The 18,118-nt window shown below is 43.6% G+C and overlaps 2 protein-coding genes across 7 annotated transcripts in view; both read right to left on the bottom strand.

The window, feature by feature from the left end:
• The window catches only part of DNA2 (DNA replication helicase/nuclease 2), a 65,382-nt gene extending 55,448 nt beyond the window's left edge, over positions 1 to 9,934 (bottom strand). For 2 of the 6 annotated variants that reach the window (XM_077946686.1, XM_077946687.1), the window contains exons 1-4: positions 7,239 to 7,546; positions 6,734 to 6,916; positions 5,023 to 5,206; positions 2,524 to 2,669 (exon numbers count right to left, since the gene is read on the bottom strand). In XM_077946686.1, coding sequence (XP_077802812.1) covers positions 2,524 to 2,669; positions 5,023 to 5,206; positions 6,734 to 6,916; positions 7,239 to 7,432 — 707 coding nt within the window. In that variant the 5' untranslated portion in view covers positions 7,433 to 7,546. Of the gene's footprint in view, positions 1 to 2,523; positions 2,670 to 5,022; positions 5,207 to 6,733; positions 6,917 to 7,238; positions 7,547 to 8,547; positions 8,904 to 9,824 lie in introns of those variants that run through there. The other 4 variants (XM_015147504.3, XM_028826575.2, XM_015147503.3 and 1 more) reach the window with 4 other exon arrangements.
• The window catches only part of SLC25A16 (solute carrier family 25 member 16), a 58,675-nt gene continuing 50,165 nt past the window's right edge, over positions 9,609 to 18,118 (bottom strand). Inside the window, exon 9 of the mRNA XM_077946694.1 lies at positions 9,609 to 9,934. Within this exon, the coding sequence (XP_077802820.1) occupies positions 9,841 to 9,934 (94 nt within the window). The 3' untranslated portion in view covers positions 9,609 to 9,840. The remainder of the gene's footprint in view (positions 9,935 to 18,118) is intronic.

The raw sequence follows: 18,118 nt of genomic DNA, 5'->3' as shown, positions 1-18,118 counted from the left end.
TGTAAAGGGGTCCTGAGAGCAAAAGTTTTGAGAACTGCTGTTATAAACTTACCCTCCCAGGATGATTATTCCAGTTCCTTCTTTATATTTAAGCTCCCCAATCTTAGTAACTACTCTAGGGTGGTAGGGGCTTATCAGTTTGTATATAAAAATCACACCTAGGTTTGAATCCTAACTCTGCACTACCAGATATATGACTAAGAGCAAGTCACTGTTAATTAAGCCTGTTTCCTCATCTGTAAGGAGGAGATAATAACTACCTTACATAGTGAGTCTGAGGATTATAGAACAATGTATGTAAAGCACTTAGCTGATGATAAGAACTCATTAAAGTATAGGCTGGGCGTGGTGGCTCACACCCTTAATCCCAGCACTTTGGGAGGCTGAGGAGGGTGGATCACCTGAGGTCAGGAGTTCGAGACCAGCCTGGCAAACATGGTGAAACCCCATCCTACTAAAAAATGCAAAAAAAGTAGTCGGGCGCGGTGGCGCATGCCTGTAATCCCAGCTAATCAGGAGGATGAGGCAGGAGACTCGCTTGAACCTGGGAGGCAGAGGTTGTAATGAGAGGATATCGCGGTGCTGTACTCCAGCCTAGGCAGCAGAGCGAGATTCAAAAAGAAAAAAGAAAATCATTAAGGTATAAAGACCATGATGATAACAACAAATACAGTGCTAACTATAGGTCAGCACTGTTCCGGGCATGGTGACAGGCGCCTGTAGTCCCAGCTACTCAGGAGGCTGAGGCAGGAAAATGGCGTGAACCCAGAAGGCGGAGCTTGCAGTGAGCCTAGTGAGCCACTGCACTCCAACCTGGGCAACACAGCGAGACTCTGTCTCAAAAAAAAAAAAAAAGATACAACTTATAATTTTTCTCACTTGCTCAAGGGAGCAGCATAATAACACATTCATGAGACATTGAGACTTTAGGACACTACACATTTACCATATAACTGTGCAATATTTCTAATACCAGATTTAATAAGCTGTTACTTTCCTAGGTTTCTGCCACCTCCAGCTTACCAAGACTGACAGAGCAGAGTTGTGTCAGCCCTCTGAGAGAGCCAGTCCAACAGAGAAAACAAAATTAACAATGCTACCTCTGCCAAAATTGTCTTAAGCAAAATAGCAGCCGCAGGTTGAAAGAGAAGCTGAAATTCTTCAAGCCAGGAAGCAACTGCTAATACCAAAGCATCCAAAAAGATCTAGAGAAACACACAGTTAGACTACTGAAAGTGAAGGTTATCCTTGCAAAAGGCTGTTTGAAATCAGGCAGTTTCCAGTTGATTAAAAATGATGTAGATGACCATACGGTCTCACAAAGTCTCATATATTGCCAGTACAAATGTAAACTGGGACAATGTCTATAGAGAGCAATTTGGTAATATGTATCAAAATTTTAGGCCGGGCATGGTGGCTCATGTCTGTAATCCCAGCACTTTGGGACACCGAGGTGGGTTGATCACTGGAGGTCATGAGTTCAAGACCACCCTGGCCAACATGGCGGAACCCCGTCTTCACTAAAAATACAAAAAAATTAGCCAGGTGTGGTGGCTTATGCCTGTAATCCCAGCTACTCGGGAGGTTGAGGCAGGAGAATTGCTTGAATCTGGGAGGTGGAGGCTGCAGTGAGCCGACAGCAAGCCACTGCACGCCACCCTGGGCAACAGAGCAAGACTCCGTCTCAAAAACAAAACAAAAACTGGTAAGGCAGGCCAGGCATGGTGACATGTACCTGTTTCAGATACACAGGAGGCTGAGGTGGGGAGAAACACATGAGCCCAGTCGTTTGAGTAAGGCCTGGACAACATAGCAAGACCCCTATCTCCCCCCCAAAAAAAATACTGTAAAGCTACATTTTTTATTTTTATTTATTTATTTATTTATTTTTGAGACAGAGTCTCACTCTGTCACCCAGGCTGGAGTGCAGTGGTGTGATTTCAGCTCACTACAAGCTCCGCCTCCCGGGTTCACACCATTCTCCTGCCTCAGCCTCCCGAGAAGATGGGACTACAGGCATCCACCACCACACTCAGCTAATTTTTTGTATTTTTAGTAGAGACAGGGTCTAACCGTGTTAGCCAGAATGGTCTCAATCTCCAGACTTGGTGATCCGCCTGCCTCAGCCTCCCAAAGTGCTGGGATTATAGGCATGAGCCACTGCACCTGGTCATAAAGCTGTATTTTGAAACTAGTTTCATCTTATTCCCAACCCCATATAATTCTCAGTATATCACACTGTTTCTAGAACTAATGCAAAAAAAGTTCTTTATACATTCTCTGAAAGTAGTTAAGGAATCTGTTACGCACATGTACAAAATATTTAGATATTTTTACCCAAAAAGATCCTGTTGGGCAATTTCAAAAACTCTACACAGAGTTCCAACAGTGTACTGGAACTGTGAAATCTGCATTTTAGATTACACTAATTTATATTGGATAGTCTATACAAATACTTTATAGTTTCTAGGACAGAAGTTATATAATAAAATTATACCTGCAGTTCCTCTTATAACTACTTACATTTCCTTCAAATGTCTTATTTCTTGAATTGTTTGAAAAGCAAGTTCTTGCAGCTTTTCTGGGGCAAAGCTATTATTTATTGCTTTTTGAAACACCTCATGGAGAACCGTACCAATTAGCATTTGGCGAGTGGCTGGATCAGAGCTCTACAAAAACAAATCACACAATTTATTTCACAACATATTAACAGACACAATTGTATATATTTATTATCTAATCTATTAAACCACCATAGCCAAAATGCACTGGTAAGACAAATGCCAAAATATTAAACAATTTTTTTTCTGGTGGGTGGAATTATAAGTGACTTTCACTTTCTTCTATTCAGAATTGTCTGAATTATTATTGCATGAGTTACTTTTTTTTTTTTTTGAGACAGACTCTTGCTCTGACACTCAGGCTGGAGCACAGTGGCACAGTCCCAGCTCACTGCAACCTTCACCTCCCAGGTTCAAATGATTCTCATGCCTCAACCTCCCAAGTAACTGGAATTACAGGTGTGTGCCACCATGCCCAGCTAACTTTTATTTTTCGTATTTTTAGTAGAGGCAGGGTTTCACCATGTTGGCCAGGCTGAGTATGAGTTACTTTTAAAATCAATGTTCTCCATTTTGAAAAAAAATTAACCAATATTTAAAAATTCAAAATATTCTCAAATAATATTTAAAGTATTATACTCTAATTTCACTTGATAATCCACCCAATAGAAAAGTCAATAAAGGCATAGCTGATAAACTCATGTAAGTAAAAGATACTATTCAAATATAAAAGTTAAACCTACTTAACAGTAATGTTTGGGAAGAAAAAAATATTTTTTAACCTACAGCAGAGATTTTTGGCAAAGAATTTTTCTCTACTCAAAAAGAAAAACTACTTCATACTTCATTTCTTGATTAACTCTTGTATTAGGCTAGACCCTTTTTTTTTTTTCTTTTTTGAGACGGAGTCTCCCTCTGTCGCCCAGGTTGGAGTGCAGTGGCCCGCTCTCTCTCTCGGCTCACTGCAAGCTCCACCTCCCAGGTTCACGCCATTCTCCCGCTTCAGCCTCCCGAGTAGCTGGGACTACAGGCGCCTGCCACCACACCCGGCTAAATTTTTGTATTTTTAGCGAAGATGGGGTTTCACCGTGTTAGCCAGGATGGTCTCGATCTCCTGACCTCGTGATCCGCCCACCTCGGTCTCCCAAAGTGCTAGGATTACAGGCGTGAGCCACTGCGCCTGGCCCAAAAAGTTTTTTAAAACTTAATATTCAGGCCAAGCACAGTAGCTCATGCCTATAGCTCCAGCTACTCGGGAGGTTGAGGTGGGAGGATTGCTTGAGCCTGGGAGGTCAAGGCTTTGGTGACCTACTGCACTCCAGCCTGGGTGACACAGTGAGACTCAAAATAAAAGTACATGTTTCAAGAAAAATAAATAAAAAGCTGGGTGTTGGGTACATGGGAGTTTATTACAATAATCTCTTTGTATGTTTGAAATAGCCCAAAATACATTTTTGTTTGTTTTGAGATGGAGTCTCACTCTGTCCCCTAGGCTGAATGAAGTGCAGTGGTAGGATCTCCGCTCACTGCACCTCCGCCTCCAGAGTTCAGGCGATTCTCCTGCCTTAGTCTCCCGAGTAGCTGGAATTACAGGCACGCACCCCAATGCCTGGCTAATTTTTGTATTTTTAGTAGAGACGGGTTTTCACCATGTTGGTCAGGCTGGTCTTGAACTCCTGACCTCGTGATCCTCCCACCTCGGCCTGTCAAAGTGATGGGATTACAGGCGTGAGCCACTGCGCCCAGCCCCCAAATACACTTTTTTTTGAGACTTATTTTATTTTAAAATAAAACTGCATGTTTCAAGAAAAATAAATTAAAAGCTGGGTGTTGAGTACATGGGAGTTTATTACAATCATCTCTTAGTATGTTTGAAATAGCCCAAAATACAATTTGTTTGTTATTCGTTTTGAGACAGAGTCTCGCTCTGTCGCCCAGGCTAGAATGCAGTAGCCTGATCTCGGCTCACTGCAACCTCCGCCTCCCGGGTTCAAACGATTCTCCTGCCTCAGTCTCCTGAGTAGCTGGGACTACAGGCGCATGCCACCACACCTGGTTAATTTTTCTACCAAAATACATTTTTAAACAGTGATTTACACATTTATTTTTAGTTTAGTGGGAATCACATGAAGCCAAGTTTGGAAATGTCTAGCTGTGTTTAAATTTAAAAGTTTATCATTTAAATTAATTTTCTTACTATAATTACTTATTAAGCCCTGAACAAGATTTGAAGGACTCAGGAACCTGGCCTTTAGTCCTAGCACTGCCACCTCGTAGTTATGTGGCTGCGGGGCAAGTCACTTAACCTCTCTGAGCCCATTTTTCCTCATCTATAAAATGCAGCTGATTAATACCATTTATTTTATAGGGTTGCTGGGAGGATTAACTGAAATAATAAATGTAAAAGTGCTCTGTAACACTCTCAGACCCCGCAGAAACATTAACTGTTACTATTATTTACCCTAAAAGTTTCACTCAGGACAGCTCTTCTCATACATCGAATACTACTGGCTATGCTTGTGCCAGAAATCAGAATGTCTGGATACAGAATCAAATACCCAAAATCTTTATCTATTATCCAAGTATCAGATGTGCAGTCTCCCTCCAAATGAATGATATCTCCTGGCTCTACTGGAACAGAACACCTGAAAATAAAGCAAAGTTAAAGTATAAATACATTGCTTAGGTTCCTACATTTAAACACATTAGGGAGGCTTCAAAAAAATAAATGAGTATTTTATCTGAAGAAGAAAAAAATATTTCTAAATTTCTGGGTCTTCAAAAAAATAAAATAAAATACCAGGATAAAGTCTTCTAAAACAACTCCTAGTCACTCTATCCCTTTCTACGTGCCAAACACATCTGAGAATACTCAAGAGTCTTCTATAAATCCCAAAGAGAAAAACAACTTAGTGCCAGTAAAGTCTATTGCAAAAGCTATCAAAAAACCTTTGCTAATGTAATATATATAGCTCCAATTATGAATTGGGTTGTTTTAATAATTCTTTCTTAAGACTTATAGGAAATCTACAGCTTCTATAAGTCTTGAAGCATGAAGCCAAACCCAGTGTAGCAAGAATAAAATCATACTGAACTAGTTCAAACTAGGCCAGGCGCGGTGGCTCATGCCTGTAATCCCAGCACTTTCGGATGCCGAGGCGGGTGGATAACCTGAGGTCAGGAGTTCAAGACTAGCCTGGCCAACATAGTGAAACCCTGTCTCTACTAAAAATACAAAAATCAGCTGGGCGTGGTGGCGGACGCCTGTAATCTCAGCTACTTGTGAGGCTAAGGCAGGAAAATCACTTGAACCTGGGAGGTGGAGGGTGCAGTGAACCGAGATCGTGCCACTGCACTCCAGCCTGGGCAACAGAGCAAGACTCCATCTCCAAAAACAACAACAACAACAACAAAAACAAACTAATTCACAGCTTAAACAAAGAGCCAAAGTTAGACCTCTAGCTTTTCTGCATCTACACTCCACCCCTCACATACCACATTCTGAGTAGAGAAATCTAAGGCCTAAGAATGTTCATATGTGTTAATTAATTTTGCTCTTAGTTAACACTAACATGCGTTTAAGCTGCAATCTTAGAATGTACTGGGAAATAGGAAGTAGTCATTAATAAGGCTCTTTGTACGTGATTTTCTTTTCTTTTCTTTTTCTTTTTTGAGACCAAGTTTTGCTCTTGTTACCCAGGCTGGAGTGCAATGGCACGATCTCGGCTCACCACAACCTCCATCTCCCAGGTTCAAGCGATTCTACTGCCTCAGCCTCCAGAGTAGCTGCGATTACAGGCATGCACCACCACGCCCCGCTAATTTTTTTTATTTTTAGTAGAGATGGGGTTTCTCCATGTTGGTCAGGCTGGTCTCAAACTCCTGACCTGAGGTGATCCGCCCACCTTGGCCTCCCAAAGTGCTGGGATTACAAGTGTGAGCCACCATGTCTGGCCCACATGATCTTCAAATGACAACAAAAGTCAATTTTTGGAATATGATACTTGAGATACAAGAGTAATAGATACAATTTTCATGCAGAATTAGGCTAGGATCAAATCTACTCTCTTTTAAACAATTAAATTATAGTAACATTCACAGAAGCCATTTGATGAGTTTTACGATGGTACCCTTAAGACTCGAATCAGTGCTCAAAGTCACATAAAAATTACCAGTCATTCCTAAGGATGCATAGTTCTTTATTTTCTAGTGACTGTGAAGCAGTGATGACCAGGTGCTTTTCACAGTTTCCCTCTTTGTTCTGTACAGTACTGACTGCCAACACCAGGTACCGGTTATCCATTCCTCGGCTCAGAACTGTTCTGGGAAAGGAAGCTACCGCTTTCTTCTGAAATCTAAAGCACACACATACAAAACTATTTTAGCACAACCATGAAATAAGAAGCCATCCAATCTGTTTTATCTACAAACCAATCTTCCAGTTTTCTAGGTTTCTTTCTTCTGAAAAGCTTATTGCAATGACATTTAGCCAAAATAGGTAAAATTAAGAGAGCAAAGACACACAATTCCTATTATAAAAACTTCCCAGAAGTAATGCCATTTCAAACATGCTCATGATATGAGATTTTCCATTTTAATTTCTGTAAGGAGTTCTGTGGGATACCCATTACAATGAGGATTAAGAATACACTGGAAGCCAGGCATGATGATGCACACCTGTAGTCCCAGTTACTCAAGAGGCTGAAGAGGAAGGATTGCTTGAGCCCAGGAGTTTGAGGCTGCAGTGAGATACAGTCATGCCACTGCGCCCCTTCCTGAGCGACAGAAAAAGTCTCCGTTTCTGGGGGGGAAAAAAAGAAAAAGAAAGGAAAGTATAAATTGGATATTATTAAACAAGAAATTTCTACCATTGGTGCAAGCCTTCCCAAAGTACAAGTAAAAGGAGATGTTTTGGACAAGATCCTTTTTGTAAATATGAGTCTTATGTTATGGAAAAGGGTAGTGTCCGTGGTTCACTGAAAGTCCTACCATGAGCCACAGAATTGTACTTAGAAATAATTTAGTCCAACCTGCTAACGTAATGCCGGAAATCTTTCGATAAAATCTCACTGGACAGAACGCAAGCTTAATACGTATCGAATTAGCTCAATCCTTTACATAGTAATTCAGAACTTTATTCCTTATATTTAAAGTGGGTAAGTCAATTTCTCAATGCTTTCATCCATCGGTCCAAGCCGTCTAAAATTATGCAAAATAATAATCTCTCCTCAAGAAAACAGCCCTTCTCCTATTAAGTACCTCTTAAGTCTTCCCCGTTTGACTGCGGCATCAGTGAGGGACCAACCGAGAGTCCAAAGTCATTACCTCTCCAGTGATAACACCAAATGCCTTTCACATTACCCTACAAGTTATCTTTTGTTATGTGACCGTTCTATTATTTTGCAAACGCTTTATTCATGTACTCCACCTAGCCTCAGGCCATGAATTTCCCAAGATTGGCTATGATGCCTTAAAGATGTTTCTCAAAAGGTATTGCTGATCAAAAGCCCAAACGCAAAAATCCCTCAACGCTAATTAGCATTATTGCTATTATATTGAAAGTAATTCCACATTATGACCGTGGTTAACTTCCTCTGATCATTTATATACACCAGGCTGAGGGTGCAGAGATCTCCCAAGGATAAGTTAATCCAACTAAACATCGAGAAAAGCCTAGGGCGGTCGCAATTTCCTATTATAAAAACATTTCAGTGGCCGAAGCTCCTCAAATTAGGGAAACGGGTGAAATCAAGGGAAACAATGAACTGCTGGGCGAGGGAAAGTCCAGGCTCTGGCGGAGGGTGGCCCCAAAGAACACCTTGGGAGGCGGGCCCCGACTCCGGAGGCTCGTCGGGTGCCCAGGGAGCTGCCCCGGGCCCCTGCGCCCTGGGCCCGGTCAGTCTGCGGAGGTGCGGACGCGGCCTCTCCCGCTCCTTCTTTCAAATCTCCCGCTTTGTTCCCACACCCTCCCCCGCGCTCCGCTCACAGCTCCGCAGGCAGCTCCGCCTCCTCCCAAAAACTCTTCTCCATCAGCAGCTCCAGTTCGTCCAGCTGCTCCATGCTGGACGCGGGGACTATGGCCAGAAAAACCGGCGAACTATAGCCAGAAAAACCAGCGGAACCGGGATCACACAGAAAACTCAGAAAAGTGAAAGGGGCGCGCGCCTGCGCGTCTCGCGCGCATGCGCCAACCCGCCGAGGTCCCAAATGACCTGCGCCAGGCCGCCCCTCCTGCGCCGGCACGTTCCACGTGGGGCGCCTCTCCTGAGCAGCAGGCCTCTGGCCGCCGCCGTGGGGACACAGGGAGTCTTCATATCTGAAGCAGACTAAACGCTCCTGCCTTCTCTCTTGACACTCCAACCCGTGTCTGACACACGCTTAGTTTGAACACAACCATTTGTAGTTGCCCAAAACCAGGCGTCCCTGGTTAGCCTTCAGAACTGCGCACTCCCTGGGAAACAGCCTCTCCCCTTTTCTTCGGAAAACTCATTGAGAAAATAGAAACTGTCAGATAGGAACTCCTTGATCATGCCACGGCTAAATCTACAAAACTTCTAGCCGGGCATGGTGGCTCACGCCTGTAATCCCAGCACTTCCGGAGGCTGAGGCGGGAGGACCACGAGGTCAGCAGTTCAAGACCAGCCTGGCCAACATGGTGAAACCCCGTCTCTACTAAAAATACAAAAATCAGTCTAAAAAAAATAAATAAATTCTGCAAAACTTCTGATATCTGAACCACTCTTCATAACCTCTTTCCACTTTTTTTCAATAGCAGACAAAGTGTTCTGGTTAAAGGGCAATTGCTCCACTTGCACTTGGCATCCCAGGGCTTCAAACATTCTCAAGGGCATCGCTTCTTCAATTATTGCCTCATTCTCTTGTATCATCGGCCTCACCCTCACTATTGGATTGAGCCTCTAATATGGCCTGGTGTCTCCCATTTTTAAAAGATGTTTCCTTGCTGGGCGCGGTGGTATGCACCGATTTTTCATATTTATATACTTCTCTGTTCTGGAGGCATCGACTAGAACATCCAGAGCCATGTTAAATATCAGTGGTATAACGGTTATCCTTATTTTTGTTATTCATTTTTTAAATGGACAAAAGGGGCCGCATGCGGTGGCTCAGGCCTATAATCCCAACACCTTGGGAGGCTGAGGTGGGTGATCACTTGAGGTCAGGAGGTCAAGACCAGCCTGGCCAACATGGTGAAACCCAGTCTCTACTAAAATATAAAAATTAGCCGGGTGTGATGGTGCACACCTGTAATCCCAGCTACTCAGGAGACCGAGGCAGGAGAATCACTTGAGCCTGAGAGGCGGAGGTTGCAGTGAGCTGAGATCACGCCAGCCTGGGTGAAAGAGTGACTCGGTCTGGAAAAAAAAAAAAAATTGGCAAAAGGTTAATATATTTATCATGTACATGGGCTTTCAAATATGTACACACTGGAATGGGAGTTATTCTATTAGTATTTGTCCCTGATATCAACAGAAATACCTCTACTGTCTCAATACCTGTGGTACAATGTTTTATGAGCTGTTTCAACAAAACAAGGTGTAGCCTGTAGTCCCAGCTACTCGGGAGGCTGAGGCAAAGAACTCCTGGGCTCAAGAAATCTGCCATCCTCGGCTTTCCAAAGTGCTCGGATGAACAGTGTGAGCCTCCACACTCGGCCCATCCTTTTTTCTCTTGTGTGTGTGTTTGCGTGTGTGTGTGTGAAACGGGGTCTCACAGGTTGGAGTGCAGTGGCGCAAACTCAGCTCACTGCAATCTCCACCTCCTGGGTTCAGGCAATTCTCCTGCCTCATCCTCCCCAGTAGCTAGGATTACAGGCACTTGCCACCACACCGGCTAATTTTTTTGTATTGTTAGTAGACATGGGGTTTTGCCATGTTGGCCAGGCTGCTCTCAAACTCCTAACCTCAGGTGATCCACCCACCTCAGCCTCCCAAAGTGCTGGGATTACAGGCTTGAGCCACCGCACCTGGCCTCATTTTGCTATCTTTGACTTATCACTTCATGAATATTTATGTCATGCTAATCTTTTCTGCATTGTTCCAATTTTAGTGTATGTGCTGCCATAGCAAGCACCACCTATAATTTCTAATAGTTGGTTTGTAGATCCATTAAGACTTTCTGTGTAAACAATTGTGTCATCTGTGAAAAGAAGCAGTTTTACTTTTTCATTTTTAAATTTTATTTTCTATTTAGTTTTACAGTTTTATTTGAATAAAATTTATAAAATTTGTTTCCACTTATCTTTATATTTTTATTTTTATTTTATTTTATTTTATTTTGCCTAGGTTCACTGGTTAAATAGAAGTTGTAACACTGGACATCCTTACTTTCTACATGACCTTAGGAAGAATTCATTATTACAACAATAAGTATGATGCTAGCTGAAGGTTTTTCATGGATGCCTTTTATGGTTACCCAATGCTTTATAAAAACAAAAGCAAAACTAACAACACAACAGGCTGGGCACGGTGGCTCACACCTGTAATCCCAGCACTTTGGGAGGCCGAGGTGGGTGGATCACCAGGTCAGGGGATCAAGACCATCCTGGCTAACATGGTGAAACCCCGTCTCTACTAAAAATACAAAAAATTAGCAGGGTGTGGTGGTGGGCGCCTGTAATCCCAGCTCCTCGGGAGGATAAGGCAAGAGAATGGGGTGAACCCGGGAGGCGGAGCTTGCAGTGAGCCAAGATTGTGCCACTGCACTCTAGCCTGGGCAACAGAGCAAGACTCCATTTCAAAAAACAAAACAAAACAAAAAAAACAGAACACAACAAAACTCAAAAATTTAGTGACTTAAAATAACAATCATTCATTTAGCTTATGAATCTGCAATATAGGCAAGACTCAGTGGGGAAGGCTGGTCTCTGTTCCATGAAGCAAGTTTAAGGGTTGAAGGATCTAATTTGAAGATGATTTACTCAGATGGCTAGCAAGTTGATAATTCCTGTATAGGAGCTGCTTGTTGTTCTTACAGCATGTTATCTGGATTCCAAGAGCAAGTGTTCCAAGAAGACCACGTGGACCTTGTTTTAGCTTTATGACCTACCTTTGCAAGTGACATAACATCACAGTAGTCACAGGCCCACTCAGTCAGATTCAAGGGAAGGGGGACACAGTTCCTACCTCTTGATGGGATGAGTGTCAATGACACATAAGAAAAGCATATGGGGCCTGGTGGCTCACACCTGAAATCCCATCACTTTGGGAGGCTGCGGCAGATGGATCATCTGAGGTCAGGAGTTTGAGACTAGCCTGGCCAACATGGCGAAACCCCATCTCTACTAAAAATACAAAAATTAGCCAGGCGTGGTAGCACACGCCTGTGATCTCAGCTACTTGGGAAGCTGAGGCAGGAGAATCGCTTGAACCTGGGAGGCAGAGGTTACAGTGAGCCAAGATTGTGCCACTGCACTCCAGCCTGGGCAACAGCGAAACTCCCATCTCAAAATAAAATAAAACCATATGAATTGGGATGTGTTCTGGTCACTGTTGGAAAGTATAAAGATATAATCTGCCAATATGTCCTTTATTAGATTAAGAAAGACCTCTTCTGTTCTAAATATGATTCATTTTGATAACGAATCAATGCTGGATTTTGTCAAGCAGTTATTGCATCTATAGAAGGACTGTATGGTTTTTCTCCTTTATTCTGCTATTATGAGAAGCTTTACTGTTGATTTCACAATGTTAAAAAAAACTTTCCATTCCTAAGATAAACCCAAATTGGTCATACAATAAACGTTTTGGGTATTGCTGGATTTGATTTGCTCTGCTGTTAAGAATTTTTCCATCTATGTTGGTTTTTTGGTTGTTTTGTTTTTGCTTCTAGAGACGGGATCTTGCTCTGTCACCCAGGCTGTAGTGCATTGGCACAATGACAGCTCACTGCAGCCTCAATCTGCCAGGCTCAAGTGATTCTCCTGTATCAGCCTCTCAAGTAGCTGGGACTACAGGAGTGTGCCATCACACCCAGTTAATATATATATTTTTTTATTTCTAGTAGACACAAGCTCTTGCTGTGTTGCCCAAACTGGTTTTGAACTCCTAAGCTCAAGCAATCCTCTCAACTCAGCCTCCCAAAATGCTGGGATTATGGCTGTGAACCACCAAACCCAGCCCATCTATGTTCTTGAAGGATACTGATTTGTAATTTTCTGTTTTGTAACAACATTGTCAGGTTTGGGTATCAGGGTTATACTGGCATCATAAAATGAGTTGGGAAGTGCTCTTTCTAATTTCTAGAAGTTTGTGAGATTATTCCTTAGCTATTTAGTACAATACACTACCTAGCCCTGGAGTTTTCTTCATGAAAACGTTTTTTTGTTTGTTTGTTTGAGACGGAGTCTTGCTCTGTCGCCCAGGCTGGAGTGCAGTGGCACTATCTCGGCTCACTGCAAGCTCCCCTCCTGGGTTCACCCCATTCTCCTGCCTCAGCCTCCCAAGTCGCTGGGACTGCAGGCGCCCACCACCACACCCAGCTAATTTTTTGTATTTTTAGTAGAGATGGGGTTTCACCATATTAGCCAGGATGGTCTCAATCTCCTGACCTTGAGATCCACCCGCCTCGACCTCCCAAAGTGCTGGGATAGGCCGGGCGCGGTGGCTCACGCCTGTAATCCCAGCACTTTGAGAGGCCGAGATGGGCGGATCACGAGGTCAGGAGATCGAGACCATCCTGGCTAACACGGTGAAACCCCGTCTCTACTAAAAAATCCAAAAAACTAGCCGGGCGAGGTGGCGGACCCCTATAGTCCCAGCTACTCGGGAGGCTGAGGCAGGAGAATGGCGTGAACCCGGGAGGCGGAGCTTGCAGTGAGCTGAGATCCGGCCACTGCACTCCAGCCTGGGCGACAGAGTGAGACTCCGTCTCAAAAAAAAAAATAAAATAAAATAAAAAATAAAAAATAAAAAAAAAAAACAAAGGCCGGGCGCGGTGGCTCAAGCCTGTAATCCCAGCACTTTGGGAGGCCGAGGCGGGTGGATCACGAGGTCAGGAGATCGAGACTATCCTGGCTAACATGGTGAAACCCCGTCTCTACTAAAAATACAAAAAACTAGCCGGGCGTGGTGGCGGGCGCCTGTAGTCTCAGCTACTTGGGAGGCTGAGGCGGGAGAATGGCGTGAACCCGGGAGGCGGAGCTTGCAGTGAGCCGAGATCACGCCACTGCACTCCAGCCTGGGAGACACAGCGAGACTCCGTCTCAAAAAAAAAAAAAAAAAAAAAAAAAAAGTGCTGGGATTACAGGCGTGCGCCACCGCGCCCAGCCCTGTGGAAAGGTTTTTGATTATGTTTTTTTTTTTTTTTGACGAATTTTTGCGCTTGTTGCCCAGGTTGGAGTGCAATGGCACGATCACGGCTTACCACATCTGCCTCCCAGGTTCAAGCAATTCTCCTACCTCAGCCTCTCAAGTAGCTGGGATTACAGGCAAGTGCCACCACGCCCGGCTAACTTTAGGTTTCTTCATGTTGGTCAGACTGCTGTCAAACTCCCAACCTCAGGTGATCCACCTGCCTCAGCCTCCCAAAGTGCTGGGATTACAGGTGTGAGCCACCACGCCCGGCACTCAATTTCTTAATTTTTTGAAACAGGGTCTCACTCTGTCACCCAGACTGGAGTGCAGTACTGCAATCACAACTCACTGTAGCCTTGACCTCCCTAGACTCAGTTGATCCTCCTACCTCAGCCTCCCAAGTAGCTGAGACTATAGGTGCACATCACTATGCCCAGGTATATTTTTAAAAACAGACACAGGGTCTCACTTTGTTGTTTGGGCTGATCTCAAAATCCTGGGCTCAAGTGATCCTCCCATTTTGGCCTCCCAAAGTGCTGGGATTACAGGCATGAACCACCATGCCTGGCCTCACTTTCTTTAATTGGCTATGCAGATTTTCTGCTTCATCTATGTCAGTCTTGGTTGAATTTTTCAAAGTATTTTTCCATTTCATCTAAATTATCAAATTTCTTTTTCCTTTTTTTTTTTTTTTTTCTTTTTTGAGACAGGTTCTGGCTCTACTCTCTAAGCTAGAGTGCAGCCTAATCTTGGCTCACTGCAACTTTCCCCTCCCAGGCTCAAGCCATCTTCCCACCTCAGCCTCCCAGGTAGTTGGGACCACAGGTGCGTGCGAACACACCTAGCTAATTTTTGTATTTTTTGTAGAGATGGCGTTTAGCTATATTGGCCAGGCTGGACTCCAACTCCTGAGCTCAAGCTGCCTACCCACCTTGGCCTCCCAAAATTCTGGGATTACAGGCATAAGCCACCACACACGCCTGGCCCTTAATATCTTTTAAACATCTGTAGAATCCACAATGATGTCCTCTTTCTCATTCTTGAGATTTGGGGTTTATTTTCTCTATTGTCTTTTTTATTTTCATTTCTGGTTTTGTTTGTTTGTTTTTGAGACAGAGTTTCGTTCTTATTGCCCAGGCTGCAGTGAAATGGTGCAATATCGGCTCGCCGCAAACTTCACCTCTTGGATTCAAGGAATTCTCCTGCCTCAGCCTCCTGAGTAGCTGGAATAACAGGCATGCACTACCGCACCTGGCTAATTTTTGTATTTTCAGTAGAGATGGGTTTCTCCATGTTGGTCAGGCTGGTCTTGAACTCCCGACCTCGGGTGATCCACCTGCCTCGGCCTCCCAAAGTGCTGGGATTACAGGTGTGAGCCACCGCACCCGGCCTTTTATTTCTGTTTTAACTGCAAACCATCACTGACAAAGCAGTGATCTTTGTAAAAACATAATCAGACAATGATACTCACCAGCTGAAAATCTTCAATAGTTTCCCATTGTATTCTTTTTTTTTCTTTTTTTTTTGATACGGAGTCTCACTCTGTTACTCAGTCTGGAGTACAGTGGCGTGATCTCAGCTCACTGCAACCTCCGCCTCCTGGGTTCAAGCAATTGTCCTCCCTCGGCCTCCCAAGTAGCTGGGATTATAGACATGCACCACCATGCCCAGCTATTTTTTGTATTTTAAGTAGAGATGGGGTTTCACCATATTGGCCAGTCTGGTATCAAACTCCTGACTTTAGGTGATTCACCCGCTTCAGCCTCCCAAAGTGCTGGGATTACAGGCGTGAGCCACTGCACCCAGCCTTCCCATTGCATTTAGAATAAAAGACAAAATCATTACCATCTCCTGCAGATGGCTACATGATCTGGCCTTTGTCTATTTCTTTTTTTTTTTTTTTTTTTTTTTTTTGAGATGGACTCTCACTCTGTCACCAGGCTGGAGTGCAGTGGCGCGATCTCAGCTCACTGCAATCTCCGCCTCCTGGGTTCACGCGACTCTCCTGCCTCAGCCTCCCGAATAGCTGGGACTACAGGTGCACACCACCATGCTCAGCTAATTTTTGTATTTTTAGTAGAGACGGGGTTTCACCATGTTAGCCTGGATGGTCGTGATCTTTTTTCTTTTTTTTTTTTTTGGAGATAAGAGTCTCACTCCGTCACCCAGGCTAAAGTACAATGGCATGGTCTCAGCTCACTGCCACCTCCGCCTCCCAGGTTCAAGCGATTTTACTGCCTCAGCCTCCCAAGTAGCTGGGACTACAGGCCCATGCCACCACACCCGGCCAATTTTTGTATTTTTAGTAGAGACGGAGTTTCACTATGTTGGCCAGGCTGGTCTTGAACTCCTGACCTTGTGATCCGCCCACCTTGGCCTCCCAAAGTGCTGGGAATACAGGTGAGCCACCGTGCCTGGCCTGGTCTTGATCTCTTGACCTCGAGATTCGCCTACCTCGGCCTCCCAAAGTGCTGGGATTATAGGTGTGAGCCACCATGCCCCGCTGCCTTTGTCTATTACTTTAACCCCATCTATTGCTACTCCTTCATGCACAATACTTCAGTCACACTGGTCTTTTGGTAATTCCATTGTCAAACCAAAGTTTTTCCTGTTTTGGGGTTTTTGTACCTGGCTTTCTCTTCACCTGGGCCAGTCTTTCCCCAGAACTCTTTGCATGGCTGTTTACTTTTTATCCTCCATGTGTCTGTTGAATGTATATATAGCACATCAAAGAAACCTTTCATTGACCATTCTCAAGTAGCTTATTTACTGTTTTCATAAGCACTTTCCACAAGCTGTAATTATTTTATTGCTTGGTATGTTTATTGACATGTTCAAATTTAATAACACGTTACAGTTTCATTTGAACAGTGTATTACTGTATTAAAGTATAGCATCATACCTAAAAGAATAGGCTCTAGATTCAGACCGGCTGAATTTGAATCCTAGATCCACCACTTACGTGAACCTGGCCAAGTAGTTTAATCTCCCTAGGAATCTCCCTAGGCCTCGATTATTCCCATCTGCCAAAAAGAAATATTAAATGATACTCATATCATAGTATTGTAATAGAGATTGAGTTAAGGCATCAAAAGTGGTTAAAACAAAGAATGCCACATAATTCTTCAGGAAATGTACATAACTGTTATTATTTATCACCGGTTTCTAGTGCCCAATACGGTGTCTGGGATTCAAGGAATAGATGCGAGGAACTGTGTAAAGTGTATGCTTGCTATACAAGTGTGTCAGGTATTATTGATCCAACTCTGCAAGGCAATCCATTAATTGTACGTAGTTTGGGAATAATCCTTGGGAAAAAAATAAATAACTGTATATAGGATTTTAAAAAAAAATTTATATAAAAAAATGAGACAAAGTCTTGCAATGTTGCCCAGGCTGGGCTCAAATGCCTAGGCTCAAGTGATCCTCCCTGCTCAGCCTTCCAAAGGGCTAGAATTACAGACATGGGTCACTTCACCCAGCCATAAAAACTATTCATAGGTTTTATTATATATATATTTTTAATGATATATATACACATATATTTTTATTTTATGTATTTTATTTATTTATTTATTTTTGAGACAGAGTCTCACTCTGTTGCCCAGGCTGGAGTGCAGTGGCGCGATCTTGGCTCACTGCAACCTCTGCCTCCTGGGTTCAAGCAATTCTCCTACCTCAGCCTCCCAAGTAGCTGGGACTACAGGTGCCTGCCACCACACCCGGCTAATTTTTGTATTTTTAGAAGAGATGGGGTTTTACCATGTTAGCCAGGATGGTCTTGATCTCCTGACCACGTGACCCGCCCACCTCGGCCTCCCAAAGTGCTGGGATTACAGGCGTGAGCCACCACGCCCGGCCAGGTTTTATTATATATTTGCCACTCAAGCTGGCAAATCAGCAATAAGACATTTCTGCGAAACAAACCAAATGACTTTATTTCTAAATTGTTTATTTCTTGAACTATTTGTGCTTCATTTCTCCCTGCTAGAACATAAAGTCTTCAAAAACAGGGACTAACCCTTCTTTCTACCCAGCAGTAAACATCACTGAGTACCACTCTGACACCATACCCAGTGCTCCCTGCCCTTGAAAGAACCAGATGTTGGGAGGTGAGGACATTGATAAACAGGCAGTTATAAAGTATGGCACGTACTCTATTAGAGAAATACCTGGTGTTATATGCTGATTTGGGAATCCAAATCAGATTGCAAGTACAGCTAACAAGCCTACCAAGGGAAGTCC

This window comes from Macaca mulatta, chromosome 9 (assembly GCF_049350105.2).
Source record: "Macaca mulatta isolate MMU2019108-1 chromosome 9, T2T-MMU8v2.0, whole genome shotgun sequence".
NCBI lineage: Eukaryota > Metazoa > Chordata > Mammalia > Primates > Cercopithecidae > Macaca > Macaca mulatta.
The sequence above is the reverse complement of the archived record's forward strand: the minus strand, read 5'-3'. Positions and strand labels throughout refer to the sequence as shown.